Source organism: Lacerta agilis, chromosome 6, assembly GCF_009819535.1.
Source record: "Lacerta agilis isolate rLacAgi1 chromosome 6, rLacAgi1.pri, whole genome shotgun sequence".
NCBI classification, from domain to species: domain Eukaryota; kingdom Metazoa; phylum Chordata; class Lepidosauria; order Squamata; family Lacertidae; genus Lacerta; species Lacerta agilis.
The window spans coordinates 74,387,289-74,411,393 of NC_046317.1; the positions used below are offsets into that span (position 1 = coordinate 74,387,289).

The 24,105-nt window shown below is 45.2% G+C and overlaps 1 protein-coding gene across 2 annotated transcripts in view; it reads left to right on the forward strand.

Moving 5' to 3' along the window:
• Positions 1-5,282: 5,282 nt before the first annotated feature.
• The window catches only part of JPH2 (junctophilin 2), a 59,563-nt gene continuing 40,740 nt past the window's right edge, over positions 5,283-24,105 (forward strand). Inside the window, exons 1-2 of one of the 2 annotated variants that reach the window (XM_033153470.1) lie at positions 5,283-6,504; positions 17,754-18,537. In XM_033153470.1, coding sequence (XP_033009361.1) covers positions 6,126-6,504; positions 17,754-18,537 — 1,163 coding nt within the window. In that variant the 5' untranslated portion in view covers positions 5,283-6,125. Of the gene's footprint in view, positions 6,505-16,014; positions 16,112-17,753; positions 18,538-24,105 lie in introns of those variants that run through there. The other variant, XM_033153471.1, reaches the window with a different exon arrangement.

Sequence of the window (24,105 nt, forward strand, 5' to 3'; positions counted from 1 at the left end):
CAAACAAGTACTGTATGCAAAGCTAAAAGCCATGTCGGCAATATACCGAGTTTCTTGCACCTAGGGTGGCAATGAACAACGATTTCATGATATATCCTCATAGCATATGGTCCGAGACATCTTGTCCCTTGCCAACTAACCTCCCTGCACTATGGAGGCAACCTACTCTGCCAGGGAAGCAGGGACCCAAGAACCTCCAGTAAATAGAATAATAGAATCATAGAGTTGGAAGAGACCACAAGGGCCATCCAGTCCAACTGGAGCTGCTCTGAGATGTGCTTCTGCTTGTGTACCTTAAATTTAGCCAGTGTTTTGCATTCCCTTTACGGTCAGAGGAAACTTGTAGCTTTTCCTGCTATGTGAATGGTGTTTGGTCCTTCTCCAGCTTGTACTGAGAACTTACAGAAATACCAATCAAGACCATTCACTAGACACAAAATCCAGAGATTTTGTGCTTTAAACCCTGCCAGATGAATGTTGTTCACCTTGCTGAGGCTGTGAGAGTTGTGGATTATTGTGACATATTTCCAAGCATGGCGATTTATAAAATGTTTAGGGCATGCTCTATTTTGTATGTATGTAAATTGGTATGCATTTCTGTTGCACAGTGCTAAATATTTTTTTTTATTAAGATGTGTGTGCTTGTGTGAATATTAAGGCACAAAACCTGGGCACTGAGTTAATTTGGAAATTTCTGACACTTAACAATTGTAATGGCTGCATAATGTGTCAGAAGTTACACAGATTAGCTCTGTATTTGTCTTTTGTTTCTGTATAATGAGCACCTGTTCCCTGTAATGTGCTCAGGAAATAGCACACATTTTGCCTTTCAGTGTTGATCTTCTGCATAATAAGAGACAGGTGTGGCTGAAGGAGCCAAAGGTTTAGCTAAGTTTGCTGTGCTTGCCCTTTATCTCCCCTGCAGTTTTGAGAGAGAGAGAGACTGAGACCGAGACCGCAGTGCTTCCCTCCAGTCTTAAGTGCATATGGAAGTGCTACTTATAGCCAGTGGATTTATTTAGCAGTAATAATTAAGCAGTATTTTCACGGTACTTATATCTCTTACATGGGAAGAAAACAAGCATAAGGGAGTAGGATGTAGACGGAGTTGATGAGGAACTTTTTCCTGCAGCAGCCTTAAATTGCCTGTGTCTAATAGCACTTAGACACTTATGTGTTTCCGTGCACTGCTCTGGTTCGCCAGAAGCGGCTTAGTCATGCTGGCCACATGACCCGGACGCTGTCTGCGGACAAACACCGGCTCCCTCAGCCAGTAAAGCGAGATAAGTGCCGCAACACCAGAGTCGTCCGTGACTGGACCTAATAGTCAGGGGTACTTTTACCTTTACCTTTAATAGCACTTAAGCAGGAAGCTCCAAGTCTCATTTCAATTATTAGCAAAACACATATTCATGAATAGTTGGAGTGTTGATGGCGAGTGCAATTTTCTGGCTTTTAAAAGAATTAAATAAAATGTTTCTATTGTGTCCTTCCTCAAAGCCTCAAGGTGGGTAATAAGTAAAATATATAATGACTAGAAAAGTTGAGCATACAAAGCAAAAAACATTAAAGCACCCCTTAGAACCATAACATTTGCAGCAGAATTTTAAAATCATTTAAGACTCAAAAGCTCTCTTTGAAAGCAAAGGTAGTATTGTGTGTAGTGAAAAGCCATTAATGAGAGGCAAGGCAAGCTTTCCTTTGGAGGTTGTTCCAGAGCCTGTGGGTGCAGCCACTGAAAAAGGCATTTTCCACATCCCAACCTGATGTATTTATTGGGACCAGGAGAGCCCCCCCCCAAACCTGAGCTTTTTTTGGGGGGGAGCAACCAACCAAAGCCGTGCCGCACGCAGTCTCCAACACAAAGCACTGAACACCGTGACAAGAAACTGCACCGCAACACTACAGAGGTGCCATACCGCACTAAAAGAGGTGCCGGAACTCGGTTCCAGCTGAAAAAAAAGGTCTGATGATGATGTGGTCCTTGGAATACTGAATCCATCCAGAAAGATGTGGAGTTATAACTTGTTGGCTTTCTGTAGCAAATGAACCATATTTTTTTAAAATATATTTTATTTCTCCAGCCATTTCAGCTCACTCACTGGCAACAGGAAGTTCAACCTGTGATTGTAAAGCAAAAAAGAAACCCAAAGCTACATACATTATCCTGAAGTTACTACCAATATAAATGCAGGCAAATAACTTAAATTTCTTAATCCAGATCTTTGTAATAAGTGAAAATTGAAGTTCATACATCCCTATTAACCATGGTTTAAATAAAACTTAGTTAACAAGTCATGGCTTAGACTTGTATCAGAGCCTTAACTATGGTTTGTTTAACTATGGCTCGTTCATGTTATTGGTTTACTAACCTGAACAATGACTTAGTGTGGGTACCTCATTTACTGTGGTTAAAAGTTTTTGCTCCCATATTGCTAGCCAAGCAACAGTGACATTAGACAAAAATGATGAAAAATGAACCTGCTCTTGGCACTCTGCTCCTCTTTCTAATCTTTTCCCCAAAGCTGATGTTGCTGCTAACTCTGCCTGGTAACAGGATCCTGGAGAAATGAATGATTTTAAAGAGTGTTCCTTAAATTTGAGCACGTGTTGAGTAAGGGGTGGGAGGGTTCCAAAATTAAGTTCCATTCCTGACAGTCGTTACAATTAACATGCTTAAACTACTAAAACATTCATTACTGAAACAGCCTTTCAAACTCCCTGCCAGCAGAGAGACAGGTGACACCAGCATAGGTAATGCTCACTAAATGTAAAGCATAACATTCACATTAACAGCCTATTGTCAGTTGGTGGCGGGGTGGTGGTGGTTGCAGACTAGGAATAGAATAAAAAGGTTAAACACCTACAAGCTGCAAAATGGCATGGGTGCTTCTTTCTTGGGTGAAAGGATGAAGATACCTGCTGTTCCATGACAGGTGCTGATGAAGATCACAGAATCTTTCACATCCTCTCTTGCAGGTGAGGCAATGATAGCAATTTGGCACCACAAAAGACAGCTGAGGGTAGGAAATAGGGCAGAGTATGACAAAACCATAATTACATTGAATGTAGAATGTCCTTTGGCTTTGAGCATGGTTTGTTCAATAAAGCATTATCTGAATAAACCATGGTTTCATGTGATGTAAGAATGGGCTGCTGTCAAGAAATCACTGCCTGTCCTCTACAGGAAAGTGAGGAATGATCTTTTCAGCATCTGCTACCTGTGTTCTTGGATTTTTATCACAAGCACTTGCTGGTTAGTTGTGCAACTCGAACCACAAATATTCCAAGGTAAGTCCTAATGAATTCAGTGAGAGTTGCTCCAGGGTAAATGGGATTAGGACTGTAGCCTCAGTGTATGTGCGGGTACCAGTAATTATTTGGGAGTACCAAATTAATGTTTGCTCCTGAATATTAAAACTCAAGACTTTGCCTAAATAGTTTGCAATAGTTTAATTCTGTTAAAATAAAGGCAGCGTTCCATTTCACTATGCACTTCATTTTCATTGGAATAAGGTAAATTTGTAGCTCAAGTGTAAGCCCCTATTTCACACACAAAAGACCTCAGCCTTCAAAATGGGGAATCTTCAGGTAAGGCTGGCAAAGACTCCCATCTTAAAACACTGCAGAACTGAGCTCCCCAACATTTTTAGCCCTAGAGGCACTTCTGGACATTAAACCTGTGGGCATCACAAAATAACCATTTCACTGTAGGAAAACAGGAAATGCTATCAGAGCTCCCTAAAATGGATAAAAACCCCACACCCCAAAACTGACAAAAAGCAGACAACCTGTACAACAACGACAAAAACACTCGCAAAATGGGAGGGGCAGTTGCCAAAGGCTATGCTGTGTGAACACATATGTGGTGGCTATGCTGCCTGTGAACACATTGGGGACCCCGTTAATATTGTGATAGATCTGTGTTTTCCAAACTTGGGTCTACAGTGTAAAAACTGCACCACAACGTTGGAGTACAAAACTGCATGGGCATGTTGTCACAAGTGCAACATGCACACACATCAAGCCCATCTGTTTAATAATAAACTCTTTAAAACTATACCTTGCCATGCTTTCTATAATACAAAGGAGGTCAACAAGCAAGGAAGGAAGGCCAGCCTCACTGGGAGGAGAGACTTCCTCCAGCAACAAAACCTGACAAAGATAGGCCATTGGTTTACAACACATTTCACATGCAATTCTTTTAATGGAAAACTGTATATAATAATCTCTTAACACTGGGATTCTAAAGAAACCTATGCCTGCCTGGCAAGTAATTATGCTGGTCCACTAATTGGTCCTAGGAAGCAAGTTAATAATAATAATAATAATCTATGAGAATTTTGAAAGCTCTCACAAGCTGTTACAAGGCCTGGCTCACTCGATATAGCAAGCCAAACTGTGGCTGGCAAGGGCCTCAAATATGTGTGCAGCCTACAAAACAGGAGGGTGTTTTTTTTTTTTAAGTGTTATAGTCTTAGTGCTATATTTTACCAATTTAAATTGAGAAACCTGTGTTACTGGGTGGCTGATATAGATACCACACTAATAGGTAAAGGTAAAGGGACCCCTGACCATTAGGCCCAGTCTTGCATGACTGGGGTTGTGGTACTCATCTAGCTTTACTGGTGGTGGGAGCCGATATTTGTCCGCAGACAGCTTCCTTCGGGTCATGTGGCCAGCATGACGTAAGCCGCTTCTGGCGAACCAGAGCAGCGCACGGAAACGCCGTTTACCTTCCCGCCGGAGCAGTACCTATTTATCTATTTGCACTTTGACGTGCTTTCAAACTGCTAGGTTGGCAGGAGCAGGGACCGAGCAACGGGAGCTCACCCCTAGGCTCTGGTTTAGATCGCAGCGCCACCCGCCTCCCTTAAACCACACTAATGTTCAGTCGTGTCCGACTCTTCGTGACTAATGGCTCCCCCTAATTAGCTGCAGAAAATGGTGGGCCTAACATGCACTGCATCTGTAGGCAGAATCCCACCTGAAGCCCCGATCCTGTCCCCTCCCCGTTCGCCTAGCCTCCTGCCTTTAGCACCTTCATTCATGGTCTCTCCCATTCATTGTCGCCCGCTCACTCCCTTCCCTTTTCCTTGCTCCGTAACTAGCAGAAGTTCCTCCCTTGCCCGTTGCAAAGTTCGGAGCAAACGACCTGGCAGAGCTCTCGCCCGCGCCTCCCTCCTTTTCCCAGGGTGCTATTTTTAAATAGGACACTTGCTCCGTCTTTTTCTCTCTCTCTCGTTTTCATCCCAGCCCGAAAGAGGGGTGGCGGCGGTGGGTGTCTCTCTCCTCCATAAAAGGGTCCTGCAAAGTGGGCAGGGCTACGTGGGTTTATTTTCGGAGCAGCTCCAGGGATCCGATGGCCTTGTTAGGGCAGCTGTGACCTTTCTTACCGGAGGAGGGTAGAAGGAAGGAGACTGCGGGAGGAGAGCCCGAGAGGCTCGCCCGTCCAATGGGGCTCTGAAGAAGACCCTGGCACCGCCCGCGCAACTAGCCGCAGGAGCCCCGGGAGGGCGGAAGAGGCGAGGGCGCAAAGCGCGCTATAGGGGAGGGGGTCGCGGCGGCGGCGGCTGGGGAAGGTTCAGCAAGGATCCTTACCCTTCTTGGCTCTTAAAGGGGCCGGATGCTGCCTGCGTTTAGAAGAGGCTGCGAGGATGGTGTAGCAGAGAAAGGTTACCTTGCAGCTAAGGTCTTGCAAAGCCTTGCCTCTTGCCCATCAGGGCGCTTGGGGCGAGCGCGCGGGATGGGGAGGCCCGCGCCTTGCAGCTGAGCAGGAGTTTCGCCTCCTCTACTGCCTGCTGCCCTCCAAGGCCGGTTGGTAGAGTTTTCCTTCTATGCCTCCACACCTGACAGGCTAGCGTTGCCAAGCAGGAGGATTGGGGGTCCCTGAGGTTCCTGCCGCTTTTCTGAGCCTAGGAACAGCTTGCTTGCCACCTCCTCGCAGCCTCTTCCCTAGTTGCACCTTCCTGGGCGAGGACGCCACGCCTGACCCCAAAGGCGGCCCCCCCAGCATAGCTTGGCTATGCACCACCACCTGCCGCTTCCGCTAATGGAGAAGTGATCCGGCCAAATAGGAAGGAGGGAACGAGTCAGAGAAGAGCACAGACCCCTGGCTTGACAGCATGAGTGGTGGCAGGTTTGACTTTGACGATGGAGGGGCCTACTGCGGGGGCTGGGAAGGGGGCAAAGCCCACGGGCACGGCATCTGCACGGGGCCCAAGGGCCAGGGCGAATACTCGGGCTCCTGGAACTACGGCTTCGAAGTGGTGGGAGTCTACACCTGGCCCAGCGGCAACACCTACGAGGGCTACTGGTCTCAAGGAAAGAGGCATGGCTTAGGGATAGAGACCAAAGGGCGGTGGCTTTACAAGGGCGAATGGACACATGGCTTCAAAGGAAGGTATGGGGTCAGGCAGAACATCAGCAGCGGGGCAAAATACGAAGGCACCTGGAATAACGGGCTGCAGGACGGTTATGGCACCGAGACCTATACTGATGGAGGTAAGCGGAAGGAAATAGCTAACCAGTAGGCTGTTTTCTCTCTGGGTTGCAGGGTGGAAGGCAGGGCAGGGCAGGGTCCTGGGAACCAGGGAATGTGATACATGAGCTAATGGATGTGGCTCATTCAGCGGGCAAAGAATTCAGTTCTGATCCCTCAACTGATGCTGGACTGGTGAGATTATGGCCCTGTCCTCATCTTTCCAGCCATGCACGCTTTATATAAAATCACAGCCCAGCATGCCTGTTTGTGCACAAGGGTTCCTAGGTGCATAGACATTAGTGGGCGCACTTGCCATTCTGCTAATGTAGCTGCTGAATGAACCCTGCTATCTACGTGCTTTTTTTTTTTTTTTTTTAAAAAAAGAGGCTTCAGGTCAAAAATAGCCCATCCCCAGTGGCACTCATTAGTGCTCAGAGGTTGACATCACAATGGGACCATTGGTTGGATTCTTCTGCAGTGCGAGATGTGTGCCAGCCAGTTGTTCACTGGATGTGTGGTCATTCCACAGCATGCGCCAGATCTTGCCGCTTGGTTGACCATCTAGTGTTCAACACTGAATGCATCCAGAAGTTGCCGGCAGCTTCTGCCCATGGCAGAGGAGGTAGAAGGTGCTGTTGAGATAGAAGTAGCGTATTGCTTGCACAAAAGCAGACAGAATCCGAAAAGGCAACTTGTTGTTGTTCAGTCGTTCAGTCGTGTCCGACTCTTCGTGACCCCATGGACCAGAGTACGCCAGGCACGCCTATCCTTCACTGCCTCTCGCAGTTTGGCCAAACTCATGTTAGTAGCTTCAAGAACACTGTCCAACCATCTCATCCTCTGTCGTCCCCTTCTCCTTGTGCCCTCCATCTTTCCCAACATCAGGGTCTTTTCTAGGGAGTCTTCTCTTCTCATGAGGTGGCCAAAGTACTGGAGCCTCAACTTCAGGATCTGTCCTTCTAGTGAGTACTCAGGGCTGAGTACTTCTAGTGAGTACTCAGGGCTGAATCCAGTAAGGCAACTTACTGGATTCCAAACCTGATGGTTGTCTATATGTTGTTTGTAAGAAAAGTCTGCTGGACCAGGCCAGTGGTCCACCTAGTCCACTAACCTGTTCTCATAGTGGCCAACCAGATGCCTATGGAAAGGCCGGCAGCAAAAGAACATGTGTGTGCACTTATAACCAGACACAGATTTTATACTGTTCCTCTTTCAGACATTGTATAGGTGGCTCAGAAATCAGTTTTTAGAACAGTAGTTCAAAGTTTTCCCTTTAGGAAAAGATGGTGCAAACTTAAAAGAGCTTAAATACCTTCCTTAACATGGTGGTTCCTGTTAAGAAATAGATAAATCTGAGACTAATGGAGATACGTTTGGCATTCTAAAGCAGACTGTGGCCTAATTAGACAACTATTAGTACTTTTAATACATAATCCAATGGGGATTTATCGACTGTTGTAATGACTCAAGATCTTTGTTCAGCCCAATTTGTCCTTTCTGTTTAGCAAGCTCATTTTTTCAGGGCAAGCAGGGAGAGAGCAGCTGGGGGGGGGGGGAGAGAGAGAGCCCTTGTTGAACAAATGCTCAGAAATTGATGACAAATAGGGAGAAAATGTTCAGCAGCAGGTGATAAGATGCTGTAATTGGTAATGTGTTTTCACCCCTGTGCAAGTTTTTAAAAAAGTATTTTTTTATTAAAGATTTCTTAATTTACAAATGTATGTGCAATGTCTCTCTCGTATTTTTTTCCATGTATCATTTTTACAAATCAGTTTCATTTGTTGAGACATTGAAAAGAAGGGGGGAAAGAGGTGGACAGGGGGGAGATGGGGGGTCTGAAATCTTAGATCCTGTTTGATTTCATGTATGTGAATCTATGTGGTATGCATTGTAGTGTTGTTGTTGAGGTTCAGTCGTTCAGTCGTGTCCGACTCTTCGTGACCCCATGGACCAGAGCACGCCAGGCACGCCTATCTTTCACTGCCTCCCACAGTTTGGCCAAACTCATGTTAGTAGCTTCGAGAACACTGTCCAACCATCTCATCCTCTGTCGTCCCCTTCTCCTTGTGCCCTCAATCTTTCCCAACATCAGGGTATTTTCCAGGGTGTCTTCTCTTCTCATGAGGTGGCCAAAGTATTGGAACCTCAGCTTCAGGATCTGTCCTTCCAGTGAGCACTCAGGGCTGATTTCTTTAAGAATGGATAGGTTTGATCTTCTTGCAGTCCATGGGACTCTCAAGAGTCTCCTCCAGCACCATAATTCAAAAGCATCAATTCTTCGGCGATCAGCTTTCTTTATGGTCCAGCTCTCACTTCCGTACATTACTACTGGGAAAACCATAGCTTTAACTATATGGACCTTTGTCGGCAAGGTGATGTCTTTTGCTTTTTAAGATGCTGTCTAGGTTTGTCATTGCTTTCCTCCCAAGAAGCAGGCGTCTTTTAATTTCGTGACTGCTCCTGTCATCATCTGCAGTGATCATGGAACCCAAAGTAAAATCTCTCACTGCTTCCATTTCTTCCCCTTCTATTTGCCAGGAGGTGATGGGGCCAGTGGCCATGATCTTAGTTTTCTTGATGTTGAGCTTCAGACCATATTTTGCACTCTCCTCTTTCATCCTCATTAAAAGGTTCTTTAATTCCTCCTCACTTTCTGCCATCAAGGTTGTGTCATCAGCATATCTGAGCTTGTTGATATTTCTTCTGGCAATCTTAATTCCGACTTCGGATTCATCCAGTCCAGCCTTTCGCATGATGAATTCTGCATATAAGTTAAATAAGCAGGGAGACAATATACAGCCTTGTCATACTCCTTATGCATTGTGTTAGATATGCCATATGCTATGGTGGGCCTGTGTAGCTCTCCTATATTGTGGACAAGCAAAATGCCTGCCATAGTGATGGATTGTGATGTGAATGGAGGATTTATATGCTGCTGTGGGTTGGAGATAACATTGCAATTCCTGCATGAGCGTCCTTTGCAAATACTGGGTCATCCCATGTCAGGAGTGGAGATCGGGTTTTGCTGTCCTTCCCTTGCTCTCCCCAAGCAGAGAGCTTAACTTTCCTATGGGACTAAACGGAAGACAATCACTTTTACCGAAAGAATGCATTTAGGGGTAGCCTACCATTGGGGGAAGGGCTAAGACTGTTCCCAGTTGCTGATGTTTCTGTCCTGGGAATGAAACCAAGTCCTAGCTGTGTTCCTATCCTGCTCTTGGTTTTGTTTCTAGCAGGGCCCAAGCAGACGGGGCGGGAGGAACACTTTATGTGGGATCACCAGTCTATGGTTGCAGTCCCCAAGCCCATAACCATGCAGCAAAAACTGGCAACTGAATTGCAAATCATGTTTGAGGATGCTTATGCAGTTTTATTTCTCTGTACCTGTACAAGATGCCTATATCTTGTGAGATTGGCTGGAGCCAATCAGAAGCAGTGTTAGAATAGCAAGCAATATTTATGAGCTGCAAGCCCATGCCTTCCTCCAGAACAGAAAGTTCTAGGACTCGGAGACAGAAGTGGGCTGCCCTACCCTATGCAATATGATCTCTCGAGAACTACAAGTCCCAGAGTCCCTTAGCTCTTGATGGCATATCCTCTATATAGATAGGCAGGAGGAGCCAACAGGGTGTGGCATCTGACTTAAGGTTACCAGACGTCCCCGTTTCCACAAATCAGTCCCCTGACAAAATCCATCTGTTTAGTAGGAAGTTGAAAAGTGTCCCCGGATTCACTGAAAAAAATCTGGTAACCTTAATCTGACTGGCAAGACATCGAGAATCCAGGGGCAGCTAGAGCTAGTGCTGCTGTTTAAGGATTTACAGGCCCCCAAACACCTGGTCTCTAGAGTGGGGTGGCAAAACTTTTTCTCCTCAAGGGCTACTTTGTCTCCTGGTGAACTTTCCAGGTGCCACATTCCAGTGGTGGGTGGGGCCAGAGGCAAAAGTGGGTGGAGCAACAGGTATGCACCTGCTTCCAGCCAAGCAAAGGTGACTAGGATCTACACACACATGCACATGTCTCTATCCACCAAGCAAGAGGCATGATCAAGGAATCTATCCAACCAAGTTAAAGCACTCAAGGAATGTCCAGAGCAAGGCTGGTGAGGGATGTAGTCCTTGGATCTGAGCTTCCCCCTCCTGGAATAGAAGTACTTGTATCTTAGGGCCTTATGCAGGCAAAGACTTCTGTTGGAGGGAGAAGAAGAATAATGTTTGTACCATTCCCAGATAAACATTGTTTGACTCTGTACACACTATTATGTTATAAACTGGCTGTTATCTATTTACAAATCTGTTATATGCCCCCTTTTGCCAGAATGACTACGGAGTAGTTTACAAAAATAAGAGCAATACAATAAAAATGTGCAGATACAACAGATTAAAACAAAATATAGAGAGGTTACCTGGGTCTTTTGTCATGGTGCGAACATGCTCTGCATTTTCAGCACCACCCGTTTCAAAGCTTAAATGCAAACCAAAACTGAACTTTAATTTAAGAGTGAGGAGTTTTATATGGCAATTGACCATGTCAATTGTTGGGAGCGGCACGAACGGGTCTGAAGCTGTAGGTTTCAGAATGACAACTTTTGTTCCTGTTCCTAGAGATGTGTGTTAGCAACGGTTACTTAGTGGCAGGGGAAAATGCACTTTGTACATGCCCAGAGCTGTTGCCTTACTCTCATGTTCCGGCCATTCAAAATCAGTTCTAGAGTTGAGGTATGGCAAGTTCTCTTTGCTCAAACACTGTCAATATGTGCATATGTTTGTTTTTGAGATAATAATGTGCTGCATTACTGGGAATTCAGAAAGCGAGTCCATCCACAAAGCTGTTTGGAATCTGCAGAACCCTAAGGAGATTGAATGGTGAAGCTGCAGCGGTTGAATATTTCCTTTTCCAGTCTACGATAATGATTACTATACTTCGTTTTTGTGCTCTTGTCCAGTAGGTAGAGGTGGCTATTTTTTCTGTTTAATTACTTAACAAATAAAACTAAGCTTGCTGAATAATAATAATTTTTTGCATACTTTTTGTGGGCCATTTACAGGCTTTTGAATGTTTTCTGTCTTCACACACTTGTAATTTTGTTCTGTGAGTTATCTTTCTTTTATATGAGACTATTTCTTCCAGAGGTCTTTTGAACTGCTTTGTAAACTAGCTTCCATGGTGATTGATGGCTTCAACCAGCACTAAAACCAGCGGGGGTAGATTTGGCATTGAGATTTTGCAGGTGCTCATATGGCTCATGCCAGCTCCTTCAATAGGAGAAGCCAGGGAAGAAGCGGTGGAATGTAATTGCATGGCTATTTTCTCCCTCAAAATACTAATAAGATTTTTAATGGGTGTCTTTGGTAACAAGCAGTATTATGAGAGGTATATCATCCAATGAGTGCTATTAATGAGTATTGCATAGTGGCTAAGGGACTGAACAAGGACATCTTTGCTTCACATCTCATCTCTGCTGCAAACCCACTACGTGGCCTTAGGGAAGCCACTATCTCTCAGCCTCAGCATCCCTGCGCAGAATCTGAAAATAACAAGTAGAATGCTGCAACAAAATGTTGTAGCTTATCCCTGGTGTGTGTGTTACCTAAACTGGAAGTGTGAGTGGTTGGCACCTAAGAGAGGAGTCCCTGCTTCTTTCTACTTGGAGTCTTACTTCACGTGCAAAATTTGTTTTGTTTTATTTTCAGTTTTTGAACATTTAAAATGGCAACTACAGTGGTACCTTGGTTTGCAAACGCTTTGGATTACAACCGTTTTGGATTACAACCATGTCAAACCCGAAAGTGCGTGTCCCTTTTTTTTTGGATTACAACCCATTTTTTTAATTACAACTAATTTGGGGGGGGAGAGGCCCCATTGGTGAAAGCGTGCCTTGGGTTACAACCTGTTTCAGTTTACAACTGGATCTCCAGAACGGATTATGGTTGTAAACTAAGGTACCACTGTAGTCTGCATGTCTTCCTGCAAGTCATCGGAGCGCGAGGCTTCTGCATGCAACTGAGTGCTTGATTTGGTCTGGGGGAGGCTTGAGGGGACAGTTTTAAGTAGATTTACCTTAGTTGCAGCCTGAGATGTCACAATAATTTTTGAATTTGAGTCTGAATTAGCCTCAGCTCCTCTGAGCTCAGTATTAACAGTGTACTACATAGTAGGGCTATCATAATCTGCTCTCTCTCAGCACAGCCTTCAAACCTGCAATAGGATTATCGCAGTGAGCAACACCTTAGAGTTCTTGTATATTATACTCAGCCCAACCTGCAAAGAGAAGATAAAAACTTTGTTTTAAGACATTCTCTCGGTTTCAGACCAAGCTGCGATAGGAGCTAATACTTCTGGAAAAGCACTCAATGTTCAGTGTGAATTACCCTGCAGAGCTGCCATAAACCTCTCTCTTGGACACAGCTTCTAAACCTGTATTGTGAGGAGAGTCACTTCCACGTTAAATTAGAACTGTCTGATGCTGAGCTGAAGACAAAAATTCCCAGGTTCAATCCTAGCATGCCCTAGTTGGGTGGGCAGAGATCCCAGTCTGAAACCCAGGAGAGATGCTACCAGCCGCTGACTGTATTGGCTGGTACATAACGCCATGTAATTATTAAATTATACTCTGCACCTTGAAGCCATGGTTTGTGGTTGGTTTAGTGATGGTGGTTTTGTTAAGAGTAGAGGAAACCACAACCCCAGGTTCGGATGTCATGCCAAGCCAGCCACTTTGTGGTTTCCCTGCTTGCAAAGTGGGAGGACCAAAGTGGGAGGGCTTCAGTTGCCAGCATTTAGCTCATGTGCTTTCTGGCTAGCTTAGTGCTACGTGCAAACACAACCAGCATTTACCATAATCGATAGACCAAGGTAGGGATGCCTTTTGCCCTCCGGATAATCCCAAACTACAATTCCCACCCACTTCAGCAAGCATGACCAATGGCTAGGGATGATGGGTGTTGCCAGTGGCGTAGGAAGGGTGGGGTGTAGGGGGTGCTGCGCCCTAGGTTCCAGGAGAAGGGGGTGACACTCCCTGGCCGCTTCCCTGCCGCCCGGCACCCCATCCAGACACGACAGCCCCACGAGCCGCTGCTCGCTCGCTGGCTCGCCACAGGAGCAGCAGCGCCGGCTCGGATGCATCCAGCTGGGACTGCTGCTCCAGCGGCGAGCAGGCGAGCGAGCTGCGGCTCGTGGGGCTGCCCGACCCGCCGCTCGCCAGCTTGCAGCAGCGCCGGCCGCTGCTCCCATGGTGATCGAGCAGCGGGTTGTGGGGCTGCCCGACCTGCCGCTCGCTTGTCGCCTTGCAGCGGCGCCGGACGGTTCCACTACGACGCACATGCCGTGACGCCCCTGTTGTGATATTATTACAAGCCGAGCTGCGAAAAGCCTCAGCAGCGAGGTCACCTGACTATGAGTCATGTTTCACCCTGTGGGAAAACCACTGGTCATACCAGCCTTCCCACACATGTGATGTTATTGTAATGTACTGTTGTATTTTTACTTTCTGTTCCGGCTCACAGATGCTGGACGCAAGTATAGACAGCTCTGAATTCATGAGCTGGCTAAGCAGAGATATATTCTGCATTTTAACTGCAATAAAGTAGGTTTTAGCCTTAAAGGCTTGTGTGTGTTGTTCTTGGCAAGCTGGGAACAATCACATATTACTGATGTGCCCCTGGACTCGAGTAGCCAGGAAGGCACAGAGGCTTCGTTCCTGCCTGGGGGTCAGTCTAACAACTTGCCCCCCCGGGAAGTCTCACAACAGCCGCGCCCCACAACATGCCGTGACACCCAGCCCCAGGGGGGTGCCTCCACGCTGCCGCCCTGGGCGGCAAAAAGGCTTCCTACGCTGCTGGGTGTTGCAGTTCAGTAATGCCTAGAGAGCCAAATGTTCTCTATACCTCAGATACACCCAGTGCCTGATTTACATATAAGCTAAAGAAGCTATAGTGTAGGGCCCCACTCTCTTGGGGCCCCCCAAAAAAATTAAAGGCGGAAAAACAACGATGTACATTTCCAAAATATGATAAAAATAAAATAAAATAAAACCTACATACAGCAACAGTGTAAGTAATGGGCCCCGCCCGCTAGCCTGCTCCCTAAAATATCACTGGTTTGCTCATTTTTATGTATAGGGTGCCTACATTGTGCATGGACTGGTTGCATGGCAACATGTGTAAATGGCTTTAGATACCTATTAGGTCCATAAATTACCATATAGCATATATTCAACACAAAAAACAGCGACAATTAGTTGTTGACAAAGGCCAGTTGGACATATAAAGGGCCCCATTACCTTCAGTAGTTTAGGACCTCATCAAACCTAAATCCGGCCCTGGATACACCAATAATCTGACGATATAAGGGAGTTTCCTACATTTCTGATTCCCAATTTTCTTCTTTCATTCTTTTCCATGGAATATTTCCTGACATCAGATGTACAGTGCTTCAGTTTATAATGGTGCGAGGGTTTGGTCGTTCCTCTAATTAGGAAGTTTTCCCAACTCCTTGTTTACTCGCTTTGCTTGTCCCCACGCTCCCCACAAGCTTTCTTCAAGTGATCTCTGGGATGATTCTCTAGGACACTTGGGAATTTTCTAATGGTAAAGTGATTCATTAAGTTGACAGTTAAATATTTCACCCTTGGAGATCTCTGCTGCTATTTTGAAGCAGTTCTCATGGGAATGAGAAAGAAAGAAATTCTACTGCTTATACTAAAGAAATCAGTCTCCCCAAAGACACCTGTAACGGGGAGAAATTCTACATTTGTGACAGGAGAAGGAGATACTATAACATATCACAACTGAGGGAGTCTAGGAATTCCTGTGGGAAAGTTTTCATAACTTTATGATTTATTTATTTATTTGTTACATTTATACCCCAGCTTTTCTCCTCAAGGTAGTGTACATAGGTCTCCTCCCCATTTTATCTGCACAACAACCCTGTGGGGTAGGCTAGACTGAGAGTGAGTGACTGGGTCAATGTCACCCAGTCAGCTTCATGGCTGAGTGGGGATTCGAACCCTGATCTCCCAGGTTCTTGTCGGGCATTGAAACCACTACACCACACTGGTTTCATTTTTTAAACACACACGCACACACACACACACACACACACACACGGCTCAGATTAACAGCACCATCCTATACATGCCTATTCAGAAGTAAACTCCATTGAATTAAATGGTGCTTAATCCAAGTGAGTTTGTGTAGTCACAGTCGGATAGCTAGCCCATAATCTGAGCCTTATAGTGATATGTGGGACACGCTGAAGTGTTTGAGAAGCTTAGGAAATGAAAAATATAGTTTTCCATTCCCACCCTACTGAAAGGTCTCCACATAAAATTAAAATTGCCAGCCACAAACAGGCAAGGAAGGTTTCTCTCCCATCTCTATTCTTTCCAGGAATTGATTTAGAGCTGAAACACAATTCAACATCCAGCAGAAATTAAGGTTAGAAGAAGCTGACTTAGGCCCATGTTCCTCTAGGCTCGGCCTTTTCCACCAAAAGGCTTTCACAAGGGAAGGATTTCCTCAGAGATGCTTTTAAATGCAGATAGCAGGGCTTAAGGCCAGGACTCTCAAAGTGTGTGCTCTGCCACTGAGCAAGTGTCTTTTCCCATCCAGAGCTATTTAACCTTAGGTGACCATTTTATGTTTTCATGCCTTTCTTTCTGGGCTCTTTCTTGTCCCTTGGCTTCTTAGCTTCCCCAAGGATTATTGTGCTTTGCTAACATGACAGAAATCACTGGCAGTCTGTGGCTATAAAAATACCCCATGGCCATTTGCCTGTGAGAAAGCAAATCCTTGGGGGAGCTAATTCTTTTATACTGCTAATAAATATTTGTATTTCTCCAGCATGTTTCGTCCCAGGATACTCTAGCTGAATGGGGATTTGGGTGGGTGGTTGCAGAGCTGGTGGATTACAAATTTGGGGGGTAAGGCTCCTAAAAGCGAGTGATGGATTGAGCCGAAGCGGGTTTCTTCGGGTAGGTTGCTAGTTACTGAGGTAACCACATCAACAAAAGGACGATAATCAAGGGAGAGAGAAACTCTGCTGTGAGGGAAATTAATGTTCTGAGGTAATTGGTGGGAAGGAACTAGCTTCCTTCTGGGGAAGAGTTCAACTTGGCTCCAGTGAGGGAGCTTTTGCTGTGTTTCAATTTGTTTGGTATTAGGAATACACAAACTTGCAACAAAAAGTTGATCAGGGTTCCTTTTTTCCTCCTTCACACCCACCCTTTCCCTCTGGCTTGTTGGTATCCCTCCTTGAAATGTTGGGCATGAACAACAAATACACTCATGAATGTCACACTTCTCTTTATGTTAGTCTTTATCCTTCACAATTGCATATCACATTCCAGTTTAGTTCTAATATCATTTGTACAACAATGTATGCTCTGATTGTCCCTATTTATCTGGTAAAACACTATTGCTTTCTTTCCAGAGAAATGTTAGCCCCAAAGTATCTGAATGACTTTGGCCCCAAATATCTGAAAGACTGCCTCTTCCCCTTCAGACTCTTGAGCAGGGATCGGCAACCTGCGGCCCACGGGGGTGGTTTAAACAGCTCACGAGCTGCCCCCAAACTGAGCTGCCTGCTCGGTGAGTCCCCCTGCGTTGCTCTAAACCAGCACGGAGCGGGGACTCGGTTGTGCGGCGCCGGAAATTGCCTCTATGCAGACGTGATCTGGCCCATGGAGCAATCTCCACGGGAGTGAACCAGCCCAGGCGATGTAAACTTTGCCGACCCAAACTCTTGAGTGTTCAGCTTAGCAATGGTGCACCTCTTAGTAGTTCCACCACCCACAGAAGTTTGGGGGTTGGCAGTCTGGGAGAGGGCTTTCTCTGTGGCAGCTCCTAAATTGTGAAATTCCCTCCCCAAATAAGTGCGCCTGGCACCTTCATTTCCATCATATGCTGACAACACCCCTCTGGTTGTCTAAACAGAGAGGAGCCCAGGATTGGAGAGCAACTATTCAGATGCCCTATTCTGGCAAAAAAATAAAATAAAAAAATAGCAGGGGTTTGCAGCACCTATACTCAGCCCATGGCGAGTTACATCTCTTTGTAGTTCCCTCATGCCACCAGAGAATATCTCCAGCCGCAGAGGCAGTGTACAGATGCTAGCTTTGGACTCATGGTGGAGGGAAAACTATATTTGTTGAATGGGAAATGAGCACACAGTTCATTTCCTGCTCAGCCAACATAACATATTTTGTGGGTGATTCCGTGTTCTTCAGGAAATGTGGTGTAACTAACTTCACTATTGCTCTTGATTGTAGGTACATACCAAGGCCAGTTCACCAATGGAATGCGCCATGGTTATGGCGTCCGGCAGAGCGTCCCATATGGCATAGCAGCTGTAGTCCGCAACCCTCTAAGGACCTCCCTTACTTCCCTCCGTAGTGAGCACAGCAATGGCACCCTGTTGCAACATGACTCCCCGTCAGCAAACCTGGAGAACTTTCCTATGACACCTACGATCACCCGTGGTGGCTTTGCTCTCAGCCTGTACGCAGATGCTGATGCGGGCAAGCTGAAGAAGGGAGGTCTCTTCAGGCGGAGTTCCTTGTTTGGGAAGTTGAAGAAATCCGACTCTAAGACTTCCTTGGCCAGCCAAAGGAGCCGACTCAGCTTCCTCAAGAGCGAGAGTGGAATGAGCTCCACTGGTAGCGATGCCACCTCCACAGCTAGCCTAGGAGAAGGAGCAGAGGTAGAGGACTTCCCACCTTTTGACGCTGATATTGATGCCACCACGACAGAGTCCTATATGGGTGAGTGGAAGAATGACAAGCGCTCAGGGTTTGGCGTGAGTGAGAGATCAAGTGGCCTGAAGTATGAGGGTGAATGGCTGGATAATGTACGGCATGGATACGGTTGCACCACTTTGCCTGATGGTAAGAAGGAAGAAGGGAAATACCGAATGAACGTCCTGATCAAAGGCATGAAGAAGAGGGTGATACCTCTGAAAAGTGCCAAGATAAGGCAGAAGGTGGACAGGAGCCTGGAAGGGGCTCAGAGGGCAGCAGCCATCGCCAGACAGAAATCTGAGATTGCAGCTTCTAGGTAAGAGCCTGAGGCTTGATGTTTACTATGTGAAAGTAGAAGGAACCACCAGAAGTTTCGCTTTTAATTGAATAAGTGTTTGCAGTTTATGATTAAGACAGAGATGGGCAACCTGTGGCCCTCCAGATGTTGTTGGATTCCAACTCCCCATCACCCCTAGCAGCATAACCCATAATCAGGGATTATGGTCTAGGAACATTTAGAAGGCCACAGGTTCCCTGTCTTTTGTTTAAGAAATATTTGTAGATAAGATGTACATTAAAATAAAACTCCATTTCTGGCAAATTCTAGTTTTGGGCAGATGAGGAAATCTAAGGTTCTGAGAAACTAAATAACATAGTTAATTACAACTAGGACATGAAACTTACTTTTTGACATGTCCACTGCACAATGGTGGATGAGGAAGGATAAATCCATTTTGTATCTTTGAAATATACTTGTGTACAAATCAGATGTACATTAAAACAAACCTCAATTTCTGGCAAATTCTATTTTTGGGCAGGTTTAAAATTGTGATAAATGGAGCAACATCCGTGAGATAAAACCTACTGGATTCTGACATGTCCACTACACATTGATGGGTGTGTGGCCAATGAGAAATAATCCCCATTAAAATTAAGGAGCTACACAAGAGCACTATTGCAATGCTCCATTTGATTTCAGTGGGGGTTGGGCAAGATAATTTCCCGGTTGATTGTGTTCTTTAGGATGAAATCCTATACCCACTTACTTTAGAGTAAGAACACATTGAACTCAATAGGACTTAATTAATTTTGTGTAGACATGTGTAGAATCACATGGTAATGTTACCAGTAAAGTGCTGTGATCACTGGTAATGGTTACATAGGTTTGCACTGTTATTTGGCCTGTAAAATACGATGCGCACTGCTAGTGGGATAGAAATAAATCACGGCCACCCACCAAATTTGCCTAGTAGAAATTTATGCATCTCGACAAGGTGTTAAATGTAGGGCAGCACATCTCCAAGGTAATAGATCTTGCTGCAGAAAAGGTCATTGCAGGCTCTTTTCTGCCACAGACACTAATATTCCCATGAAGCATAAATGAGGAATTATAGTCTTGGGGTAAGAGCAGGCTTCCTCAACCTCGGCCTTCCAGATGTTTTTGGCCTACAACTCCCATGATCCCCAGCTAGCAGGACCAGTGGTCAGGGATGATGGGAATTGTAGTTTCAAAACATCTGGAGGGCCGAGGTTGAGGAAGCCTGGGTAAGGGCTTCATCTTACTTTGATGTTTGTTTCTGGCTCGTTACCCATTCAAGTGGGTTAAACCGCAGAGCCTAGGGCTTGCTGATCAGAAGGTTGGCGGTTCACATCCCCGCGATGGGGTGAGCTCCCGTTGCTCGGTTCCTGCTCCTGCCAGCCTAGCAGTTCAAAAGCACATCAAAGTGCAAGTAGATAAATAGGGACCGCTCCGGCAGGAAGGTAAACAGTGTTTCTGTGCCCTGCTCTGCTTCACCAGAAGCGGCTTAGTTATGCTGGCCACATGACCTGGAAGCTGTACGCCAGCTCCCTTGGCCAATAACGCGAGATGAGCGCCGCAACCCCCGAGTCGGACACAACTGGACCTAATGGTTAGGGGTCCCTTTACCTTTTTACCCATGCAAGTACAAAGCAAACATGCCTTACATTGTTGTGAATGGCATGTGTGCATTAAATTGCACTTTTCTCAGTAAAATACATGGAAAAGAAAATACAGTTTTTCTGTGTGCTAAAAAATAGGAGTGCACCATTCACAACCAATGCTACTCATAGAAACATGGAGTTGGAGAAGGTCTTGTAGGTTATCTAGTCTTGTTCTTCCCAAAACGTTCTGATTTAGTGGACCAACAAATCTCCCCCTATTCAATGTGCCAGTGACCGGGTACAGTGTTTGGATTCTGAAGCACCCTACCAACCTAGGCTGGGTTAAGTGGCCATGGTCTGTGGACCACTGTTTTGAGTATCACTGATCTAGTCAAACCCTGCACAATGGAGGAATTTCAGAACACCCTCACACTTTCTATGGTTTGCCTCTTTTGTTGCTTGAACTCCTTTTCCTTCCAACCAGGAGGAAGAAAACATGTACAGGCATTCTCCCCCCACCCCTTGCATTTGATTTGTGCGTGACTCTGCATACGTGCGGTGCTGGGAAATACATAAATAATTCCATTCATACCTGAAAGTGGCGGAAGAGAGCTGGAGAGTTCTTGTGGCTTGTGTGGAGCCCCTCCCCTCCTGGAGCCCGAAGAGGACTTCAGTGAGGGTGAAGGAAGCCCCGAAGAGACCGGAGGGCTTTGTTTAGCCTGCTCAGCCTCCCTATCTAGAAGCTGATGTGTAGGGTAGCACAGCTGCAGTTGCCACTTTTCCGCATGTCCTCCAGCCTCAGAGGTTGAATTCTAGTTGTGGATATTTTTGGATTCTGAACAACAACAACAACAATTTTTGATATGGACTGAACAGAAGTGAAAGAGAGGGTGTTTAAAGAGTGTTTAGAGGGTGCTCCCCACTTTACGCGATTTCACTTATGCGCATGGGGGCTCAGAACTTAAGCCCCACGTAAGTGGGGAGTTGCCTGTATCTGGTCTACAGGAGAGTTAAAATGTGGGTAGGGGTGGTTGAGAAATTGAATTCAGATTTTCTTCAAGGGGAATCTATCTACTGTAATTCACAATTTCCAAAATAATATGCAAACTGAAACACAGCCATTTTTCAAAATTTACATATCTCAACAGTTTGCAGGGCAGTTCTCTGGCAAAGTATTGTGCACAAAAAAGCATATACTAGGGTGAACTGTGCACTGAAATGCATAGGTTAGTGAAAATAACATTAAAATATATTACATTTGGGAAATTGCTTTGCCAAAATGTGTATGTTAAGGAACATTTCATAAAAATCTATATTGTAGGAGAAATTCTCTGGTGAATTTTCATGAAAGTTTTCCATATTTTTTTCCTAATTGCAAACTGATGGGGGAATGTGGAGAACTGGAGACTGGAAGAATAAGAAACTGTGAGAAACCAAAACTGACAGAATTGCTATTTTCATTTATTATGTTTCTATGCAGCTTTTCCACTCACGCGAATCACAAAGCAGCTCACAAATAATAAATAAACAATAATGTAATAGAACATCACAAAGACAACATAAATCCTATATAATAATTAATTAACAAATCATCAGTGAAACAATTACAAATCATCAGTGAAATAGTCACATTCTATAAATCACAGTTAACTAAATAACTAAAAAATAAGCTAAACAGCAAAAACACAACAAAAGGCATGTTATAAGATTCACAAAGCACTACAGCACCCCTAGTCCACAAAATAATATCGACAACATTAGCAACCAAAACCAAACTAAGCACTGTTGAGTTGGCGCGCGCGACACGCACACACACACACACTCAGCTTCCTTATCCTTTTGACCCTCTAACTCTTAAAATTGAGCCCTCATATCTGCTTCATCTATGTTTGGAATAGGCCTGGGCTCTGAAAAACATGGGCATGGATGGTTTAGGTAATTTTCAAAGAATTTGTAGCTGTGGGATATGATAATCTACATCCATAATAGCACAGGAGATGCTGTCTGATTTTGCTGCTTCTTTGCTTGTGGTCTCTTCCACAGCATGCTGGAAAAGTCATGCATATAAAGTGTTGCAAGGCTATAAATAATGGTGTTGGAGCTGTTGAACTGCTGCACAAATGCTCGGCAGTTTATAAAAGGATCTTTTTATTATACACTATTTACACTTCAAATCAAAGGGGGAACTCTGGTGGTTTACATCAGAGATTGGAATGCACTCCTGGTGGAGCGGGGGCACTCCATCCCTCCCTTAGCACTGCTTGGACATAATTTCCTATTAAGGAAACTTTTGAGCAAGGGGAAATAGACATGTAGAGCCATTTTCCTCCTCCTTGTGTGTTGCACAAATGCAGCTGCTTGAGACACTTGGAAAGAGGGCTTGCAATTTCCATGCTAGCAGCCTTTGCTCATCTCACTCTCTTGTGAATTAGTCCTTGAGTTTTGAGGCCAGGCATTATTTCCCTTGAGAAATGTAGCCAAATGTTCTGTTTATTTGCTTTTATTTTACTGTATATTATCACAACAAACAAAACAACTTGCCCAAGACATTGTGCAATAAATTAGTTGGAGTCAATCAAAAGAGATACCACAAAGCCAAGACAAGCAAATGAAAAGCAGTGCTAATCAGCCTTGAATTCAATAGTAGCTACAGGTGACAAGCCATAGGTGACAAGGTGAGTGCGTGGAATTCCATACAGATGCAGAATCAGGTGAATGCTTCCAGAGCAGAAACAAACTGGGTTGCTGGAGAATGGAAGTTCTCTTCCTCTGTGCCCAGCATAGAAAAACTGTAGGCTGCTGCAGGACAGTCAGAGCAGTTTGATTCTCTCTGCCAGCCTCCAGCAGGCTAGCAACATTTATGCAGGCTAGTATATTTTGTGGGCTTATTTACAAGACTGGTATAAATTCTTAGCAGCTAACTAGATTTAAATAAAATAATCCTCCTCCTCCTCCTTCTCCTCATCTCCTGCTTCCTAAAAAATACAGACCAGCTCAGACAGGCCTCATTTGGAAAAGAGCTCTGCAGGATAGACTTCAGGATAGATAAGGTTTCAACTGGCATCCTCAACAACCTGGCATCAGGAAAGGATGGGACAGAGAGCCAAGCTTTCCCTGATGATTTAAACTCAGGTGTGATGAATATTTGGCCTTCCATTTGTTGCTGAACTGCAACCCCCATCAGCCCCATCAAGCATGGTCAATAGCTAGGGATGATGGGACTTATACTGCAGCAACATCTGGAGGGCCAGGGTTCCCTAACCTGCTTTAACGTGTGTTTGTGTATTATGTAGCCAACTGGGCTGCTCTGGATATTATTATTGATAGGTAAAGGTAAAGGACCCGTGGGCGGTTAAGTCCAGTCAAAGGTGACTATGGGGTTGCGGCATTCAACTTGCTTTCAGGCCGAGGGATCTGGCGTTTGTCCACAAACAGCTTTCTGGGTCATGTGGCCCGCATGACTGAACCTCTTCTGGTGCAACGGAATACCGTGATGGAAACCAGAGCGCACGGAAAAGCCATTTACCTTCCCACCACAGTGGTACCTATTTATCTACTTGTACTGGTGTGCTTTTGAACTGCTAGGTTGGCAGGAGCTGGGACAGAGCCACAGGAGCTCACTCCATCGCAGGGATTTGAACTGCCAACCTTCTCATTTTGGGTTGTTGTTGTTGTTTAAAAAGTGATTTTTCGATTGACTTGCCTAAGATCCAGGACATAGTGTTGCCTTTTGGAAATTAGCCCAGACTTCAATTCCAACTTTGAAATCCTGGTAATTTCCAGGAAAATCTGGACGTATGGCAGCCCTAATTTTGTTTCGATCTGTTATCTTGGGTCTGAGAGGTATCCCCCCCCCCCCGACACTTTCCCCGGGAAAATCCACTGCTCACTTCTGAATTGGACCAAACGTCAATCCACAGAAAACCCAAAGAAAAATTTTCCTCCTTCAGAACCAGTTCTAAAATAGCTCCTGAACAGGATT